The sequence below is a fragment of the Oncorhynchus clarkii genome, chromosome 18 (genome assembly GCF_045791955.1).
Source record: "Oncorhynchus clarkii lewisi isolate Uvic-CL-2024 chromosome 18, UVic_Ocla_1.0, whole genome shotgun sequence".
NCBI classification, from domain to species: domain Eukaryota; kingdom Metazoa; phylum Chordata; class Actinopteri; order Salmoniformes; family Salmonidae; genus Oncorhynchus; species Oncorhynchus clarkii.
In genome coordinates this window covers 60,602,577-60,621,831 of record NC_092164.1, presented here as the reverse complement: position 1 = coordinate 60,621,831, position 19,255 = coordinate 60,602,577, and the positions used below count along the sequence as shown (strand labels likewise).

At 45.3% G+C, this 19,255-nt stretch overlaps 1 protein-coding gene across 1 annotated transcript; it reads right to left on the bottom strand.

Moving 5' to 3' along the window:
- Positions 1 to 204: 204 nt before the first annotated feature.
- On the bottom strand, positions 205 to 18,641 carry LOC139372750 (ATP-dependent DNA helicase Q4-like). Its single transcript, XM_071112551.1, has 22 exons — positions 18,566 to 18,641; positions 18,066 to 18,218; positions 16,630 to 17,864; positions 16,326 to 16,425; positions 14,924 to 15,128; positions 14,430 to 14,549; positions 10,167 to 10,334; positions 9,968 to 10,060; positions 9,514 to 9,650; positions 9,279 to 9,362; positions 8,773 to 8,961; positions 8,244 to 8,426; positions 7,613 to 7,811; positions 6,592 to 6,869; positions 6,177 to 6,314; positions 5,636 to 5,981; positions 5,284 to 5,413; positions 3,240 to 3,406; positions 2,892 to 3,054; positions 2,328 to 2,502; positions 1,842 to 1,950; positions 205 to 439 (listed from the first exon to the last, which is right to left on the bottom strand). The coding sequence occupies exons 2-22, from the start codon at positions 18,177 to 18,179 to the stop codon at positions 318 to 320; spliced, it is 4,455 nt and encodes a 1,484-aa protein (XP_070968652.1). The 5' UTR covers positions 18,180 to 18,218; positions 18,566 to 18,641; the 3' UTR covers positions 205 to 317.
- Between the last annotated feature and the right edge of the window lie 614 nt (positions 18,642 to 19,255).

Here is a 19,255-nt window from a genome sequence, read left to right as displayed (position 1 = left end):
CCCATACTGTAAAACTCAGTCAACCATTGACCGAGAACCTTTTTCAACCTTCAAAGTGTTCTGAGCATTACACAAGTTTCAATAACATCAAGCCCTTACATTTCGTACAAAATACATTTTATTAAATTGGCATACAAAGAACATTACATGAAATGTACAGTACACCAAACAAACATGAAAAAAATACAGAAACCACACCATAAAACAGCCATTTATAAATAATAAAAAAAATGGTTGCAGCAGAGGTAAGATTTATTTTTATATATATTTTTTTTAACATTTACTTTTTTTATTTTTTAGATAGAGTAGGTATTTCATCACTTGAATCGAATGATCTCCTGAATAGCAAAGCGGATGATTTCATTAAAGTCAAATTGGATGTATTTTCTCCAGTATCTCTTGTCCCTGCCGAAGGTCTGAGCTGGGTAACATGGACTCCCTGAAAACAAAAGACAGAGGGCGTTCCAGTTGACTTACTGACACCATAGAGGGCGTTCCAGTTGACTTACTGACACCATAGAGGGCGTTCCAGTTGACTTACTGACACCATAGAGGGCGTTCCAGTTGACTTACTGACACCATAGAGGGCGTTCCAGTTGACTTACTGACACCATAGAGGGCGTTCCAGTTGACTTACTGACACCATAGAGGGCGTTCCAGTTGACTTACTGACACCATAGAGGGCGTTCCAGTTGACTTACTGACACCATAGAGGGCGTTCCAGTTGACTTACTGACACCATAGAGGGCGTTCCAGTTGACTTACTGACACCATAGAGGGCGTTCCAGTTGACTTACTAAAGCGGCTTTCCAAAAACAAGTCTTATTTCAACTTGGCAGTGTCAATATAGCAGCCATTGTTTATAGGTTTCAGTGACCAGCTGGGGGAAGATATGGCAGCACCCTCCTCAGGGGACAGCTACACAGTGTAAAGCCAATTAGTACACACCTGGGCCCACTGATTGGTTTGGCGTCTCCCTCTATATAGGTGTGCCAGGAGATGAGCTCGGTGGGATTGGAAGCAGACACGGGGACCTGTGAGGACGTCAGACTTTCATACCTCAGAGAAAGCTTCTTCATCTGACGCACCTTGGCTCTATGTTAAACAAGGCAGGCTATAGATAGAGGGAAGCGTTCGCCCTGTAAATATGACGTGTAGACGATAGTCTAAAGACAAGGGGAGCCGCTTGTTGTTTTTTGGCCACGGCCGTTTAGTTTGCTGCTGATTGTTTAGAGACAATCCGAAAGAAAAGGAACCACAACCACTGCCTCCGGTCTGTTCATTTCTCTCGCCTTTGTTAAGGTGTTTCAGACTAGCTGATCCGTCACACGAAATAAACTTTTATCTACCCCACCTCTGTATCACACCCTCACACTGAAAACACATGTCTACAATCAATAGGTTAGACAGAGAAATTAAATATCACACTCTATACTCTTAGGCCTACACTATTGTAGTGTAGCTATGAGTCAAGGCCACAAAGTTGGTTCCAGTTTCAGTCACGTCTTTGGCCATGTTTGAGTGGGTCAAGCAAAAACACTAAATGAATGAACCTCCTGCAATGGCTTCAGGGTGCAGTTGGTGCAGTGGACTGCATCAAAAACTGCATGACCTTACATCATGTAGGCTCAAGTTGGACAATGTAACACAAATTGAAAATCAATGATCATCACTGACTGCATAAAACTGACTGGCACGACTGAGCCCATACAGTTCAGACACATGGCACTAAACAAGCCACCCCCCCTAGTGACAAGGAGCCAGCATACTGTACCATTAGACACTGAAGTAGTTCTGGATGTTTGCAAAAAATATATATATATTTAAAAAGGAAAACTCACCAATTCCAAAGAATATTCTAGCGACGGCTCTGCCAGAGAACTTCTCATCACTGCGGTTGCCCAGGAAACTCTGAATATCTGCTCTGATCTGACCCTCGAAGTCCTTCATCTGAAGACCAACAAAAGCCATCAGAATCACCTTTATTGGCATAGTACATTTACCAGGCAGGAGTCTGACCTGGTGAAATGGTGCTGACAACAATAAACAGAATTTAGACAAAATCATTTACACAATCCACATGCAGTAAAAACAGAACAATTACACGTAAAAATAAGTATCGTTTAAACTTCAAGGACATACAATATAAAGTAGAAATATTGTAAACTCACTACATTACTCTAAATGGAAAAGTCCTGTTCTTACCAGATTCAGCTCTATTAGGTCATTCATTATACGGGTACTTTATTACATTTAGAATTCGCTAAAGGCATTAGCTTCACTTACACTTGGTAAAAACCTTCAGGGAATTTTAAGGACAGACAAACCTTGCATTTCAACAACAGCTCCTCCTCGTCCTCGCCATCCTTCTCCTCCTGGAACTTCCTGCTCAGGTCCAGTTCTCTCCTCTTATCAAAGTAATCCCCCAGAAGCCCTTTCAGTTTCAGGCTTCTGCTCTCGTCCAGCTTGTCCGTACAGAAACTGCAGCTCTTGAATGCAACGCTGCAGAAAGACATACAGCGTGGCAGAACTCAATGCAGGCAGAGACCTTTCCAAGTTAAGGCTAATACACACAACGTGTATAAATATCAATGTCTTAAACATACTTCAAGCACCATTGTGTTAACAGCTCCAATAACAGCCCTACAAAGCCATGAAAATCAGGTAAACAGGATGTGTCTACGGTCACATTTGTTGCTATAATACTGGTGTAGTGTAACCTAGTGTTGGTACGAGTTCTGAATACTGGTGTAGTGTAACCTAGTGTTGGTACGAGTTCTGAATACTGGTGTAGTGCAACCTAGTGTTGGTACGAGTTCTGAATACTGGTGTAGTGCAACCTAGTGTTGGTACGAGTTCTGAATACTGGTGTAGTGTAGGTTGGTGCTGACCTGCGGAAGGCCTTGAAGCAGGCTTTGAGCTGGTACAGTTTGGTCCTCTCCTGGGCCACCACCCTGCCATGCAGGAACTCACACACCCGGTCCATCTCATCCGGGGTCAAATCACCGTAGGAACGGAAGTAGAAGGACAGGTTGGAGAACTCCACCAAGACTCCTGGAGAAGACAGGAGATGTATGATATGGAGATAGAAATAATTATACTTTTCCACTCTTTTATCCAAATGTAACACTCACACAGGCACACTTTAAATTCTGTAGGAAATAATATTATATTTGTAATCATACCCATCTTTGACTATACTCCACTGTAGTTTGCATTTTTTAACTATAAAAACACACCTCTGTTTGTGGCCCACTGTAGTTGTCTGAGGCCTCTCTTCACCAGACCCAGCTGCCAGCCCATAGTGTCTGCCACCTCCACCACATCAAAGTCGACCGAATCACAGGTCTCCACTCGCTCCCCTGCCAGCCGTTTCCGGGCTAACACTACGGCAACAGGTGGGCAGCTGCCAATCAGACGGCACATATCCATCATCACCATGCAGATTCCACCCCTCAACATACAGTACCAGTCAAAAATTTGGACACACCTACTCATTCAAGGGTTTTTCTTTATTTGGACTTTTCTACATTATAGAATAAAGACATGAAAACTATGAAATAACACATATGGAATCATGTAGTAACCCCAAAAAAGAGTTAGATTTTAGAGTCTTCACAGTAGCCACCCATTGTCTTGATAAAAGATTTGCACACTCTTGGCATTCTCTCAACCATCTTCATGAGGTAGTCACCTGGAATCCATTTCAATTAACAGGTGTGCCTTGTTAAAAGATCATTTGTGGGATTTATTTCCTTCCTAATTAGTTTGAACCAATCAGTTGTGTTGTGACAAGGTAAGGGGGGGGCTATACAGAAGATGGCCCTATTTGGTAAAATACCAAGTCCATATTATGGCAAGAACAGCTCAAATAAGCAAAGCGAAACGACAGTCCATCATTACTTTAAGACATGAAGGTCAGTCAATCCAGAACATTTCAAGAACTTTGAAAGTTTCTTCAAGTGCTGTCGTAAAAACCATCAAGCGCTATGATGAAACTGGCTCTTACAAGGACCGCCACAGGAAAGGAAGACCCAGAGTTCTCCTCTGCAGCAGAGAAGTTCATTAGAGTTACCAGCCTCAAATTGCAGCCCAAATAAATGCTTCACAGTTCAAGTAACAGACACATCAACTGTTCAGAGGAGACTGGGTGAATCAGGCCTTCATGGCCAAAATGCTGCAAAGAAAGCACTACTAAAGGAGACCAATAAGAAGAGACTTGGTTGGGCCAAGAAACACGAGCAATGGACATTAGACCAGTGGAAATCTGTCCGTTGGTCTGATGAGTCAAAATTTGAGTTGGTTCCAACTGCCGTCTTTGTCAGACGCTGAGTAGGAGAATGGATGTTCACTGCATGAGTGGTTCCCACTGTGAAGCATGCAGGTGGTGGTGTGATGGTGCTTAGCTGGTGAGGTTGTTAGTGATTTATTTAGAATTCAAGGCACACTTAACCAGCATGGCTACCACAGCATTCTGCAGCGATACACCATCCCATCTGGTTTGAGTTTAGTAGGACTATCATTTGTTTTTCAACAGGACAATGAGCCAAAACACCTCCAGGCTGTGTAAGGGTTATTTGACCAAGAAGCAGTGGAGTGCTGCATCAGATGACCTGACCTCCACAATCACCTGACCTCAAACCAATTGAGATGGTTTGGGATGAGTTGGACTGCAGAGTGAAGGAAAAGCAGCCAACAAGTGTTCAGCATATGTGGGAACTCCTTTAAAACTGTTGGAAAATCATTCCAGATGAAGCTGGTTGAGGGAATGCCAAGAGTGTGCAAAGCTGTCATCTAGGCAAAGGGTGGCTATTTTGAAGAATATAAAATCTAAAATATACATTTTGTTTTGTTTAACACTTTTTTGGTTACTACATGATTCCATATGTGTTATTTCATAGTTTTGATGTCTTCACTATCATTCTACAAAATAAATAAAAACTCTTGAATGAGTAGGTGTGTCCAAACTTTTGACTGGTACTGTAAACATGACTTACCTACACAAAAACAGTTTAAGCACATTGTAAACATTAGTCATCTATTGCCTGTACATGAAAACACCAAACCGCTCACATGTCCCGCTGCCTTTACTGGACCAAAATAACATCACGAGTATGAAATACACACCTACATATAAAAACACAACCCAGCAAACAGGACTTTGTATGGTACAGCTAAACGGTCTACTGTAACAGACTGGCCAGGTGTTGAGTGACTGTGCAGAACTCCATTGCAAAACTTCTAAACACGTTTTTCTATGACCCTGGTTTTGTGATGTCCTACATTTTGGTGAGTTTGCGGAGTTGATGCGGGCCGTTGTAACAGACCATCTTACAGTTGGAGAGGGTGGGGTGGAGCAGCTCTACCCACTGCTGAGGGTGCAGCTCCAGATAGCACAGCAGAGTCTCCAAACCTGACAGACACAGTGATAGAACTTCAATCATTTTAAGTCTATTGTGTAATACAGTCTGATATCTGAAGAAAAGGCGGGAGACTCACTGGTCTTGACAAAGAAAAGCTGAATTAAAAGTGGGATATCATTCTAATTATTTATTTACGGGTTTCTGATCCTTGAGTCAACTATACAAGCGAAAATATTTCACCTGTCTTGTGTTCAGTATAGTGAGGTACCTACCTTCCTCAGTGATGTCCAGGGCTTCCACAGTGTCCTGCATAGATATGGCCCTCTCATGGGTGTGACACACCCTAGTCGTGGGCCAATCATCACCTCCCCCTGTCTGCTCCTCCTCTTCATGTTCGCCTCTCTGGGGAACTGGAACACTTGACTCTGATGGGTGTTTCTGCTCCCCGTCCAGTGGTTGAAAAGTTGATACATCCTCAGTAGGAACTTTGGCCTGTTCCAACTGCTCGACGGGGGTGTTCTGACCAGTCTCTGTTGTGTGTTCCGGTGTTTCAACTGGGTTCTCATCACAGGTGTCCATCAGTTCCATCATCTCAGAGTCATCAACCTCCTCCTGAGTCTAAGACATGGTTAGAATTTTAAAAAAAATGTAAATACTGTTTGGTTTGTGCCTGATACATCTTGTTTAAAAAAAACATAATCCTAAACATTAAATTGGGGTTCACATAATGGTCATAGGCTGTTAATGTGTGATGATTGTAGACCTGAGAGAAGGGAAGAAAAAAAGTTGAATATGTAAGTATACCAACATTACCCTGGCTAGGTCCTGCTGGTTCTGGTGGATCTGTCTGCACCTGCAGGGAGGAAACACCTTCTGCACTATCTTCTTCACAGTATAGTAATCCACCGTATCGGCATAGATGTGCCTCCGCAACTCATGCAGGTCTCCTCCCTACAACACCACCAGGCAAGAACGTAGGATTAATCAACATAATGAGCATACACATATGTCTTGGCACTCTATTGAATAATATATTTATTTGTGAATAACCTAATAATTTGAAGAAAAGTATTGTAGCACAGCCCCTGTACACTGCTCACCAAATATCAATTCATCACTTAACTATTACTTACTAGACATTGTCATCAAAACACATTTGAATTTGGATGAAAAGTAAATAAACACTATGAAATAAATAACGACTGAAAAAGGTGAGAGGAGACAGAACCTCAGGATCCAGGAAGAGATGACAGTGGGCCGGTTCCCCATCTCTCCCTGCCCTCCCGATCTCCTGCACGTAGCTCTCAAAGCTCTTGGGCATGTTGTAGTGCACGATTCCGCGCACGTCCGACTTGTCCAGGCCCATGCCGAAGGCTACCGTGGCGACCACCACTCGCAGCTCACCACACATGAAGTTGTTCTGGACGCGACGGCGCTCGGAGGACGACATGCCGGCATGGTAGGACTCAGCCATCCACTTCAGAGGCTTACGGATCTTCTTCCTGGCTGAGGGCAAACAGCAGAGAGAGGTGTCAGGGCCCATAGTCACAGAGCATCTCTGAGTAGCAATGCTGATCTAGCATATCTATATAATCTGATTCAATATGATCTAAAAGGGAAAACTGATCCTAGCACTTTGATGAGACTTTTTGACAACGGCATCAGAGCAATGCAAATTGTCCAGTTTCCAAAATTCCTATTCTCCATTGTCATTAATGTATGATTCAAGACAGGATTCAGCCCTTTACCTAGACTTCTGTGAATATCAACATCCCAATAAAATATTTAAGCAATAAGGCACAAGGGGGTGGTAGCCTAGTGGTTAGTGTTGGGCCAGTAACCGAAAGGTTGCTGGATCAAATCCCGAGCTGACAAGGTAAAAATCTGTCGTTCTGCTCCTGAACAAGGCAGTTAACCCACTGTTCCTAGGCGGTCATTGTAAATAAGAATTTGTTCTTAACTGCCTGGCCTAGTTAAATATAAAAACAATCTACCACGGCTAAGGGCTGTTCTTAGACACAACACATCGGAGTATATTGACCATGAATCCCCCGAGGTGCCTTATTGCTATTATAAACTGGTTATCAACGGAATTAGAGCAGTAAAAATAAATGTTTTGTCATTCCCGTGATATACTGTCTGATATACCACGGCTGTCAGGCAATCAGCAATCAGGGCTCTAACCACCCAGTTGATAAATATAACATCCCGATCAACCCAGCTCCAGCCAAACCCAGACAGACAGGTACCCAAAGCTTTCTTCTTCTTCCCTACAGGGTTGTCATCTGCCTCCTGACTAGCTGTACGGTTAGACTCCTTCAACAGCACCCCCTGCAGGCAGGTCCTGAGCAGGGCAGATATACGGGTCGTCTCCTCTCTCCTGGTGCAGTAGATGATGACGGACTCCAGAGACCCGAACCGCTCTCCCTTCAGCAGACACACCAGGGCCTGGACAGGAGACACAGCATCAGACCTGGGTTCAAATTCCATTTGTTTGCTTTCAAATACTTTAGCTGTGCTTGATTGGGCTTTCCTGGCACAATGCAACCAATGAAATTTGATTAAATTGCAAACTCCATTGTTTGTGCGTGTCGTTGGCATGTACCCTACCTGGTCCTGTGGTTGGCATGTACCCTACTTGGTCCTGTGGTTGGCATGTACCCTACCTGGTCCTGTGGTTGGCATGTACCCTACCTGGTCCTGTGGTTGGCATGTACCCTACCTGGTCCTGGTCTAGTGGTTGGCATGTACCCTACCTGGTCCTGGTCTAGTGGTTGGCATGTACCCTACCTGGTCCTGGTCTAGTGGTTGGCATGTACCCTACCTGGTCTAGTGGTTGGCATGTACCCTACCTGGTCTTGTGGTTGGCATGTACCCTACCTGGTCCTTGTCTCGGTCCATGGAGACAGACAGCTGCAGGTTGTTAGGCACGGCGGCTGAGCGGACAGCAACACCGTCCTGGTCAGTGATGCCCAGGTTTTGAGCGATGTCCAGGGCTGTGGACAGGGTGGCAGTGGCAGTCAGACCCAACAGGCAACGCACGCCCAGACGGTCCCTCAACACCTAGAAGATGGAATGGAGGTGGTTTGGTGAACCATGCTCGTGTGTTCAGTAATCTGGCCTAAGACCTGAGGATCTAGGTCTTCAGGTCAGCAAGCTAAAATTATTGTGGTGCACTGACAACCTAGATTAAAACCCAGTTGGTCAAAGAGACGTACAGGGCTCTTCCACTCTGAGGGGTAGAACGGCACGCACGGGCTAGCCATCTACAGCTATAGTGAGAGACAGGCTCATTCTAAAGAAGTAAGTGTTTTGGGAAAAAAAACTCCCCTTGCCTTTAATACAAATGTCCCCCAAATGGTGGGTTAGGATAGAGGTAAATATGAATGAAGTGGTCATCAGAGCTCACCTTGCAGAGACGCAGGTAGCAGGGCCTAAAGTTGTGTGACCACTCTGAGACACAGTGGGCCTCGTCGATACAGGCGAAGGCCACCGGGGGGAGCTGGTCAGCTGGGGGAAGACAGCCAGGGCCAGAGTGACCTCCACCTACCAACGCCTCAGGGGACAGGAGCAGGACATGGACCTCACCTGCCTTAACCTGGAGGACACACACACAAAGCAGAAAACTTTGTCGTCATGTAGATCACAATAGATAAGACATCAACAGCAATGGAAATATGACTGACATCCTTGTAGTGGCATCTTCATGGTATCACACAACACATACAAATGTGCACCTGAAGGTACAGACACACACACACACAGTATGAATAACAAAAATATCACTGACAGCTATAGAAGTCTAATGCAGGAAACAAAAATTATCAATGCAGTTAAACATTACGCAAAAACGCTAAGGTTTAGGCCTAGATAAACTATGCTCTAACTAAGTGGATTGAAAGAGGATAACAGTACCTTCTCAATGGCAACCTCTCTCTGTTTTTTAGACATATTGGAGTGAATGGCAGCCGCTTTCAGCTTGGATGGAAGTCCAGAAAGCTAAGGAGACAAAATAATATGCTTTCAGTACTTCATTCAAATCACTTATTTTGAGACATTCACAAGACAATGTCTGTATCAATAAGGTGTTGTATAACTAGGGGCTACAGATATGGGACGTTAACTAGGGGCTACAGTAATGGGGCGTTACCTGATCATCCATAAGAGACACCAGTGGTGACACCACCAGAGTGATACAGTTCGACCTCTGGGCATAGAGGTAGGCAGGCAGCTGGTAGCACAGAGACTTGCCCATGCCCGTAGAGAGCACCACTAGCGTGGACAGACCTGGAGAGAATAGAAAAACAATGGACAAAGTTATATTCTATCTTGCAAAGTAAGTGTAATTTGTTCAGCCCCCCCCCCCCCCCCCCCCCCAAGACACCACACACACAGGGAGTGAAAGTGGGTGGGAGCCCTGCTTGTAACAAACAAGAAACATACATATGGGAAAGCAACTACTTACATTTAGTCATTACATTTATTGGAGTAATTTAGCAGACATTCTTATCCAGAGCAACTTACAGGATCTGTACATCTTCTCATGTAAATCCCTTAACTGAGGTACGATAAAGGAAACACTGTTTTATCCTCTTCCTGCATACCTGATAGAATTCTCATGATGGCCTGTTCCTGCCCTGGTCTGAAAGACTTGTACCCAAAGTCTTTAAGTGCTTCATTAACTTCAGAGGGCACCGCTGCAGAAACAAAATTTAATTGGAAGTCAAAAGGAGTATAAATTATACTGTACTGGTTGATTGATTCGTTTAGATTCATTCATTAATAATTTTAAAAACGGGGTACCTTGTACTTTGCCGTCCTCCCCTAGGGGGTAGAGGGGCTGCATGGGGGGCGGAGGGAGCAGGCGCTCGTAATCCGGCCTGATCACATTCAACAAGACCTCATCACCACCATCCTCCTGCTGCTTCTCCCCCAGACCCTCATTCTCCTCTTTAACAATGGGGGTCGCCACTGTAATAATGAGATAGATATAGTATGCATCCGAAATGGCACCCTATTACTATACACTACTTCTGACCAGAGCCCTATAGGCCCTGGTCAAAAGTAATACATCATAAAAAGGGAATAGGGTGTCATTTGGGACCCACACAGGCAGGGGGACCTCATGTACACAGATGTCATTAATTAGTTCCTCCTCCACTGGTCTGGAGTCAGCTTTGGCGTGGAGTTCGTTATGACTGAGGTTTGAATTGGAGTCGGGAGAAACTGAATCGAAATCAGTTGTTATGGGCAGGGAACTGGGAGGAAGTAAACGGCGTGAGAGAATTGCAGGGGGGTAAGAATGAGCTCTTTGGCCTTTTGGCATGCAGGTTAGTTTAGTAGCATGACATCATTGCCGTGCCAGACATTGTAGGAGCTGTTATGCGCATCTACTGCTTTAGATGGCATCTACTTTTTTTAGGCTTACAGGGGCATCGGTTTCTGTCTGCGCAATCGCTCTGACTTTCGCTGGACATTGTCTGTTTGTGGAGCTGTATTTCACTCCAAGTACACCCCAAATGGCACCCTATTCCCTACATAGGGCTCTGGTTGAGAGTAGTGCACTATGGGCCAGGGGAGAAAAAAAAATCTGGGCATTCTATAGGGAATAAGGTGCCATCGCGTAACCCGATCTATGAAAATGAACGTTGATCGTTTCCGTGGGGACCATACCCGAGTGGTCTTAGCAGTGACATTTTACCCACTTAAGTCTCGGCTTGACATATACATACACACACAAAGGTATGTGGACACCCCTTCAAATTAGTGGATTCGGCTATTTCAGCCACACCTGTTGCGGACAGGTGTATAAAATTGAGTACACAGCCATGCAATCTCCATAGACATTGGCAGTAGAATGGCCTTACTGAAGAGCTCAATGACTTTCAACATGCCACCTTTCCAACAAGTTAGTTCATAAAATTTCTTCCCTGCTAGAGCTGCCCCGGTCAACTGTAGTGCTGTTATTGTGAAGTGGAAACATCAATGAGCAACAACGGCTCAACTGCGAATTGGTAGGCCATACAAGCTCACAGAATGGGACCGCCGAGTGCTGAAGTACGTAAAAATAGTCTTCCCTCGGTTGCAACACTCACCACGGAGTTCAAAACTGCCTCTGGAAGCAACATCGGCACAATAACTGTTCGTCCTGGGCTTCATAAAATGGGTTTCCACGGCCGAGCACCTGCACACAAGCCTAAGATCACCATGTGTAATGCTCACTAGCTTGGCATTGCGCATGGTGACCTTAGGCTTGTGTGCAGCTGCTCACCCCTGGAAGTTGTGTGTACTTGCTCTCGTAAGTTTTCTAATCACAAACAATTAGTTATTCTTCAAATGTTCTGGAGCAATGAGTAAGATGACTAAGAAAACGACCGAGACGACAAAAAAGAGGGGTATGGTAGTATTCTTGAGGAAGCTTGTAATTACTGATGGGGACTTTCCTTTCCCGGATGCCGGTACCTCAGCTGGGACCGGGGTGCAGGAAGCGAAGATGGATTAGGTGGTCGCCTGGGCGTGGGGTGTGGTGGCTGCCGGCGCCCAACCCGGCTGCTGTGCGCTCTGCCGCCGGTTATGGGAGGCTACTCAAAGAGACCTTGAATAGACCCGGGATATCTGGTTATGTGACAAACTTGTTGTCTGTTTTGCTAGGGGGCAAAGGTTACCTAGTGGTGATTGTGCCCACTCCACCAGGGGTCTGGCAGCGTCTTGGGCGTTGTTTAAAGGGTTGAGTTGGACATCACGGTTGTGAGGTTCTCTCTTTTGGATGTCACTGGCCTCAGTGTAGCCCACAGGGTGCTAATGGCTGGGACAGGGGAAAGTCACTAGGCAGCGCGCCGTGTGGAAATACCCAGACTGTCGCATCTGGCGGGGTCAGGTCTGGGTGGTCTGCCATGGGCAGTTTCATTTAGTATCCGTTGGGGTCGGCTTGGGGCGAAATTCTATTTCTCTACAGTACGTTGTACCAAAAGTTGACAGACTGAAAGGGAATGTAACGTTATGACTAAAACTACTGTTCCCTGGAGGAGGGAAACAAGGTACAACATCTGTTTGGCCCCACACCGCCCGTTCCTGGGCTTGGTGAAGAGCGGTATTAAATTGAAAGAATGAATCCGAGCCTCACGCTTATCACCTGTGGTGGGCGGGGCTTCCAGCGAGGTGTGCATTTCATTGGCCTTGTCAGGAGTGATTGTAGATCCTTCAACTGAAGTCGCAAGTGCAACTCCCAATAGTAAGTTGTAACTCATTTCCCTCCTTCAGGGAGTAGTAGTTACAGTCATAACGTTAGGTTATGTCTCTACTGCTAAAACAGATGTTCTGGGATACTGAAGGGAGCTAGACTTGGGAGAAATAGTCACTGCTGACAGATACACTGGAAAAATGACCCTTATCAACAAAGTGAGTGAGTGTATGGTGAAGATTCTGATTGGTCCAACTTCTAAGTTGTCTATTTAGCTTATTGTGATGCTCCAAAGTACAGTGCATTTGGAAAGTATTCAGACCCCTTGACTTTCTCCACATTGTTACATTAGAGCCTTATTATAAATTTGATTCAATTGCCCCCCCCCCACCCCCCCCCCCCCACCCACCCCCCACCCCCATCTACACACAATACCCCATAATGACAAAGCAAAAACAGGTTTTTAGAATTGTTTGCAAATGTTTAAAAAAATAAAATAAAAACAGAAATATCACATTTACACAGGTATTCAGACCCCTTCAACTGAGTACCTTCTTGAAGCACCTTTTGGCAGCGATTACATGCTCGAGTCTTCGGTATGACGCTAGAATCTTGTCACGCCAGTATTTGGGGAGTTTCTCCCATTCTTCTATGCAGATCCTCTCAAGCTCTGTCAGATAGGATGGGGAGTGTCACTGCACAGCTATTTTCAGGTCTCTCCAGAGATGTTTGATCGGGTTCAAGTCCGGGCTCTGGCTGGGCCACTCAAGGACATTCAGAGACTTGTCCCGAAGCCATTCCTGTGCTGTCTTGGCTGTGTGCTTAGGGTCGTTGTCCTGTTGGAAGGTGACCCTTTGCCCCAGTCGGAGGTCCTGAGCACTCTGGAGCAGGTTTTCATCAAAGATCTCTGTACTTTGCTCTGTTCCTCTTCGTCTTGATCCTGACTAGTCTCCCAGTCCCTGCCGCTAAAAAACATCCCCACCATGCTTCACTATAGGGATGGTGCCAGGTTCCCTCCAGAAGTGATGCTTGGCTTTCAGGCCAAAGAGTTCAGTCTTGGTTTCAAAAGACCAGAGAATATTGTTTCTCATGGTCTGAGAGTCTTTTAGTGCCTTTTGGCAAACGCCAAACCGGGCTGTCATGTGCCTTTTACTGAGGAGTGGCATCCGCCTGGCCACTCTGCAATAAAGAGAGGAACTCTGGAGCTCTGTCAGAGTGACCATTGGATACTAGGTTACCTCCCTGACCAAGGCCCTTCTCCCCCAATTGCTACGTTTGGCCGGGGGTCAAGCTCTAGGAAGAGTCTTGGTGGTTCCAAACTTCTTCCATTTAAGAATGATGGATGATCAATTCAATCAATTGAATTTACCACATGTGGACTCCAATCAAGTTGTAGAAACATCAAGTATGATCAAGGGAAACAGGATGCCCCACCTGAGCTCAATTTCAAGTCTTATAGCAAAGGGTCTGAATACTTATATAAATAAGGTATCTGTTTTACATTTTTAATAAATATGCAACATTTTCTAAAAACCTGTTTTCGCTTTGTCATTATGGGGTATCGTGTGTAGCTGGACGAGGAAAATTGTTTATTTAATGCATTTTAGAATAAGGCTGTAATGTAGCAAAAAGTTGGAAAAGGTCTAGGGGTCTGAAAACTTTCCAAATGCACTGTTATATGTCCCAAATAGCACCCTTTTCGTTTAATAGTGCCCAACGTTTAACCATCGCACATAGGGCTAAGGACAAAGGTAGTGCACTATGTAAGGAATAGGGTGCCATTTGGGGTGCACCCTTGGGGATATTTTGATTGGGGGGAGAATCTGCCTGCCTCAACATTTTCACTGATGTAGATCTCATCGCCAGAAGGGGTGACAATAGCATACCCCGAGGCTCGGAACGCAGAGTTCCCGTTGCCCGGGCAACTTCTTCCAAGGTTGGCAGTTCGAAGGGCTCCTCAACCGCAGACGCATCATCAGCAGCAGCACTGTCTACTGGAGCTCCAACTAGAAACAGGAAGGGCAAAACAGGTTAAATAGGGGTTATATATTAGAATCAATATATAACATTCACAGGATACAGGGATGTATTCAGTAAGGAGAAGTGTTCAAAAGTTGAAAATGACTCTTGCACATGTAAAGGACAGCTAATCAGATCTGTTGAGCAAAATACATTTCCAACTGAATGTTCTGTAATGTTGCACCTTCCTCAACAGACCCCAGGTGCATCAAATATTTTTTTTTAGCACAGTATTTCTTATGCATCAACGTAGTAAAGACAAGCGTGATGTGGTCAATGAAACTAGTTTCTAAAGAACCACTCATCGAAACAAACCAATTTAGCTACCACAGCTTCAGTCGTCTGTGCTGTGACCGCTCACCTCTGCCCTTGCAGTTCATAGCCCAGTGTCCTGTGCCTCCACACTTGAAGCAGGGGTCCCCTGGACGATTGAACCCTCCGAAGCCACCTCTAAACCCTCCTCTGCCTCTTCCACCTCTAAACCCTCCTCTGCCTCTTCCCCCTCTAAACCGTGAGTCTGGTCCTCCAAACCTCTCCCCCTTTAGCTGGAACTTCTCCATGGTCAACTGAAACAGAGAGAAAAACAGGATAAAATGTTCTGATATCATATATACACGTACTGTCTTCCTAGGCAGGGACTGTATGCTGTAAAGCATTCAGACCCCTAGACTTTTTCCACATTTTTACGTTACAGCCTTATTCTAAAATGGATTCAATTGTACACACAATAACCCATAACGACAAAGCGAAAATGGGTTTTTAGACCCATAACAAAGCGAAAGCAGGTATTAGCAACCCGATGGTCACTCTGACAGAGCTCCAGAGTTCCTCTGTGGAAATGGGAAAACCTTCCAAAAGGACAACCATCTCTGCAGCACTCCACCAATCAGGCCTTTATTGTAGGTGGCCAGACAGAAGCCACTCCTCAGTAAGAAGGCACATGACAGCCCCGATTGGAGTTTGCCAAAAGGCACCAAAAGGACTCTCAAACCATGAGAAACAAGATTCTCTGATCTGATGAAACCAAGATTGAACTCTTTGGCCTGAATGCCAAGCGTCACGTCTGGAGGAAACCTGGCACCATCCCTACGGTGAAGCATGGTGGTGGCAGCATCATGCTGTGGGGATGTTTTTCAGCAGCAGGGATTGGGAGACTAGTCAGGATCAAGGCAAAGATGAACGGAGCAAAGTACAGAGAGATCCTTGATGAAAACCTGCTCCAGAGCGCTCAAGACCTCAGACTGGGGCAAAGGTTCACCTTCCAACAGGACAACGATCCTCAGCACACAGCCAAGACAACGCAGGAATGGCTTCGGGACAAGTCTCTGAATGTCCTTGAGTGGCCCAGCCAGAGCCCAGACTTGAACCCGATCAAACATCTCTGGAGAGACCTGAAGATAGCTGTGCAGCGACGCTCCCCATCCTACCTGACAGAGCTTGAGAGGATCTGCAGAGAAGAATGGGAGAAACTCCCCAAATACTGGTGTACCAAGCTTGTAGCATCATACCCAAGAAGACTTGAGCATGTAATCGCTGCCAAAGGTGTTTCAACAAAGTACTGAGTAAAGGGTCTGAATACTTATGTAAATGTGACTTCAATTTTTTTATACATTGGGGTATTGTGTGTAGATTGATGAATGTAAAAAAAAAAAGATTTAATACATTTTAGAATAAGGCTGTAACGTAACAAAATGTGGAAAAAGTCAAGGGGTCTGAATAGTTTCTGAATGCACATTATGTACCAACCGTACTAGTTTCCTTACCTGCTTCCGTAGGCCAGCGCCCCTACATGCGTATCCTTTGACATGAGACTTATTTTTCAGGTTGAGCTTTACAAAGTTACAGTCCGAGTTCTTGATGGGTCTGGACAGATGGTGCGAAAGAAAAATCACATTAATACAAAAACAATTAGATTATTAAAAATAAGATAGTTATGACAATTACAGTCAATGAGGAATATATATTTAAAAAGGGGCTCTCAAGAGCGCATAGATCAATTTGTAAATCTAAATAATATTGTTTGTTGAAATATTTAGTAGTCCAAGGGTAATATAGAGTATAACCCACTTAGGTCTCATAGTGTTGCTCCCTCTGTTCCTGGCAGCTTTGACATCTTCCTCATCCACCTCTCCTAGGAGGTTCTCCTGTGGAAGCCTTGGTTTCTGCTTCACTGCTTCCTTCTCTGTGACATCACCACTCCCCTGCTCGCTAGCATTTCCATCACCCGTCTGAGCCTTCTTCTTCCTCACTCTGGGGACTTTTTTGGGACTCCTGCCATCAAGTGTAGCCTCTGTAACCTTTTTGGTTCTCCTCTTTTTCACCGCCCCCTCTTTCTCTGTGTCGTCAGGGGTCTCTCCATCTGTGTCAAGGTCCCTTTGCCTCTTTTTGGCCTTTTTCTTCGTACCTTTCTTCTCCGTCCCGAGCTCGTCACCCTCGGCCTTCTGTGGTGGCTGCGTCGACACCTCCGCCTCCTCTTCAACCCTTCCTACCCGGCCCTTTCTGGCCCTTGCTCGAGATTTCTTGGCGGTGGAGGCGCCGATGGCTGTCTCTTCTGACGTTCCGCCCTCGGCCTGTCCTCTGAGACCTGGTCTGGTTTCTCCATCCTTTCCCTCTCCGGAGCCAGACCCCAATGAGGAGTGTTGTCCAGTGGACCGCAGACTGGCTGGGACTGCTGCAGACGTTACGCCACAACCAATTTTGGGCTGTTGCTCGTCTGAAAAAGGCAGAGCCTGTGGCATGGTACTCTTGGAAGCCCTCTCCCCCAGGAGAGTTGTCCCTTCATTCTGCATGGAAGGAATGACAAAGGAACTGGCGGCACGTCCTGGGTTCTCTCCCTCGCCAACACCTCCCCCTTTGGCCTGTGGTGAATCTACCGCCGACACCACGGCGAGAGACAAATTACCCACAACCGGCTTCTCCGCGACACCCACCTCGTCAAACACCTGACATCTCTCGAGCCAGCTGCTGTCTACAGAGGATAACCTCTTGGTGAAGGTCTGTCTGAGCTGCTGGGCCCTACTTCCTGCCGGTCTGTCTGATGAGGATGCCCCCGCTGCAGGAGACCACAGCTTGGAGGGCGTGAAGGCTGGTATTGGCTCAAAGGGCTGATGTGGGTGTTCTGTCCCTGTCTGCACTGGACAGGCCAGGAGGTGTGGACGTGTGTTGGCTGGCTTTAGCAGAGGGGATAACAGTGTATCGCTGCCTGCAGCACCAGCTGCAGGGTTTGGGCTCTGGCCGTCTTTCCAGGACTTCAGAGGTGTTCGACGTGGCATGAACTTCTTCTTCAGAGAAACAGGTCTTTCCTAGAAACAGTTTATAGCGCAGGAAAAATGTATATATTCAAAATGGCAGAGGTCCAAATTCCCCACATCTCCATCATCACATTAACTAGCAATAGCAGTTTGCAATTTATACTAACAGGATGCAAAATCAAATGTATGCAACAGAGTTTGCAAAATACAACGTGTGGAACTAGACACAGCCAAACTACACACAGACTGTACCTTTGTTAGAGCACCCAGGTTTGACTTGAGCTTCATGCCAAAGTACTGGGCCGAGGCTTGGAGGGACTCCTTGTCCTTGGGCGTCAGCGTCAGTTTGGGAGCAGCCATCGGCATGCTCTTACGGTTCAGGTGAGTGCCCCAGCAATCGGATTCCTTCAAAGAGAAAACATTAAAAAAGGGGTATTCTTCAACAACAACAAAATAAATAATAATGTATTGAACTAGGCAAGTCAGTCAAGAACAAATTCTTATTTTCAATGACGGCCTACTGGGGAACGGTGGGTTAACTGCCTTGTTCAGAGGCAGAACAACAGATTTTTACCTTGTCAGCTCAGGGATTCGATTTAGCAACCTTTCGGTTAACAAAAGCAGTAAATGGGTATGTATCATTCATTTAAATGTATGAAAGAAAAATCACATATTGTCCCTTTAAACACCGTTAACTAATAACTGTGGATGACAAGTTTTATAACAATATAATTACACTGAACATAACCTACCTTCTCAGATGACTGAGTCTGTGCGGTAGGTGTTGGGTCTGTATGCCCATTGCTGCCGTTTTCTTTTGCTTGCTTGAGTGTTCGATATTCTTTGTAGAGCTCTGTGAAACACATGCAGAAACACAAAACTCAAAGCAATGCATTTTAGTAACTGAAATGAATTATAGAAGAATACCTGAGTCCTATTCAGTAGGCAGCAAACGGAAGCAAACCGGCCAAAACAGGGAGGGACCTACCTGAATTTATCCCATAAGAAACGTATTTTTTTTTTTATTATTATTTTAAAATCGGTTACAAAACATTTTGCTATGGTGATAACCAATGAACACAAGCCTGAGAGCAGCAACATTTCTCCCCTGTGTTTCAGATCTGATTTTTTAGCCAGTTAAAATATTGGCATGCACTTACTTTTAGCCTCTTCTGGGGCTGCGTCAATATCCCCCTGAATAATAGGACACAACCGTGAGAAAGACTATAGGAGTTAGTTACTGTAGGTCTCTGGTTAGTAATACATGGTAATTGAATAGCTAATTACCTATAGATAGCTAGCTAGATAGATATAGTACCTTGTTGGGCTTTCTTCGATGTTCGTGAACAAATGACTGCTCCCAGGTTTTCAGAAGAATCTTCACATCATTGTATCGATCCATCACTCTGTAGGCATCAACGTTTGTTGAAATGAAAAATAAG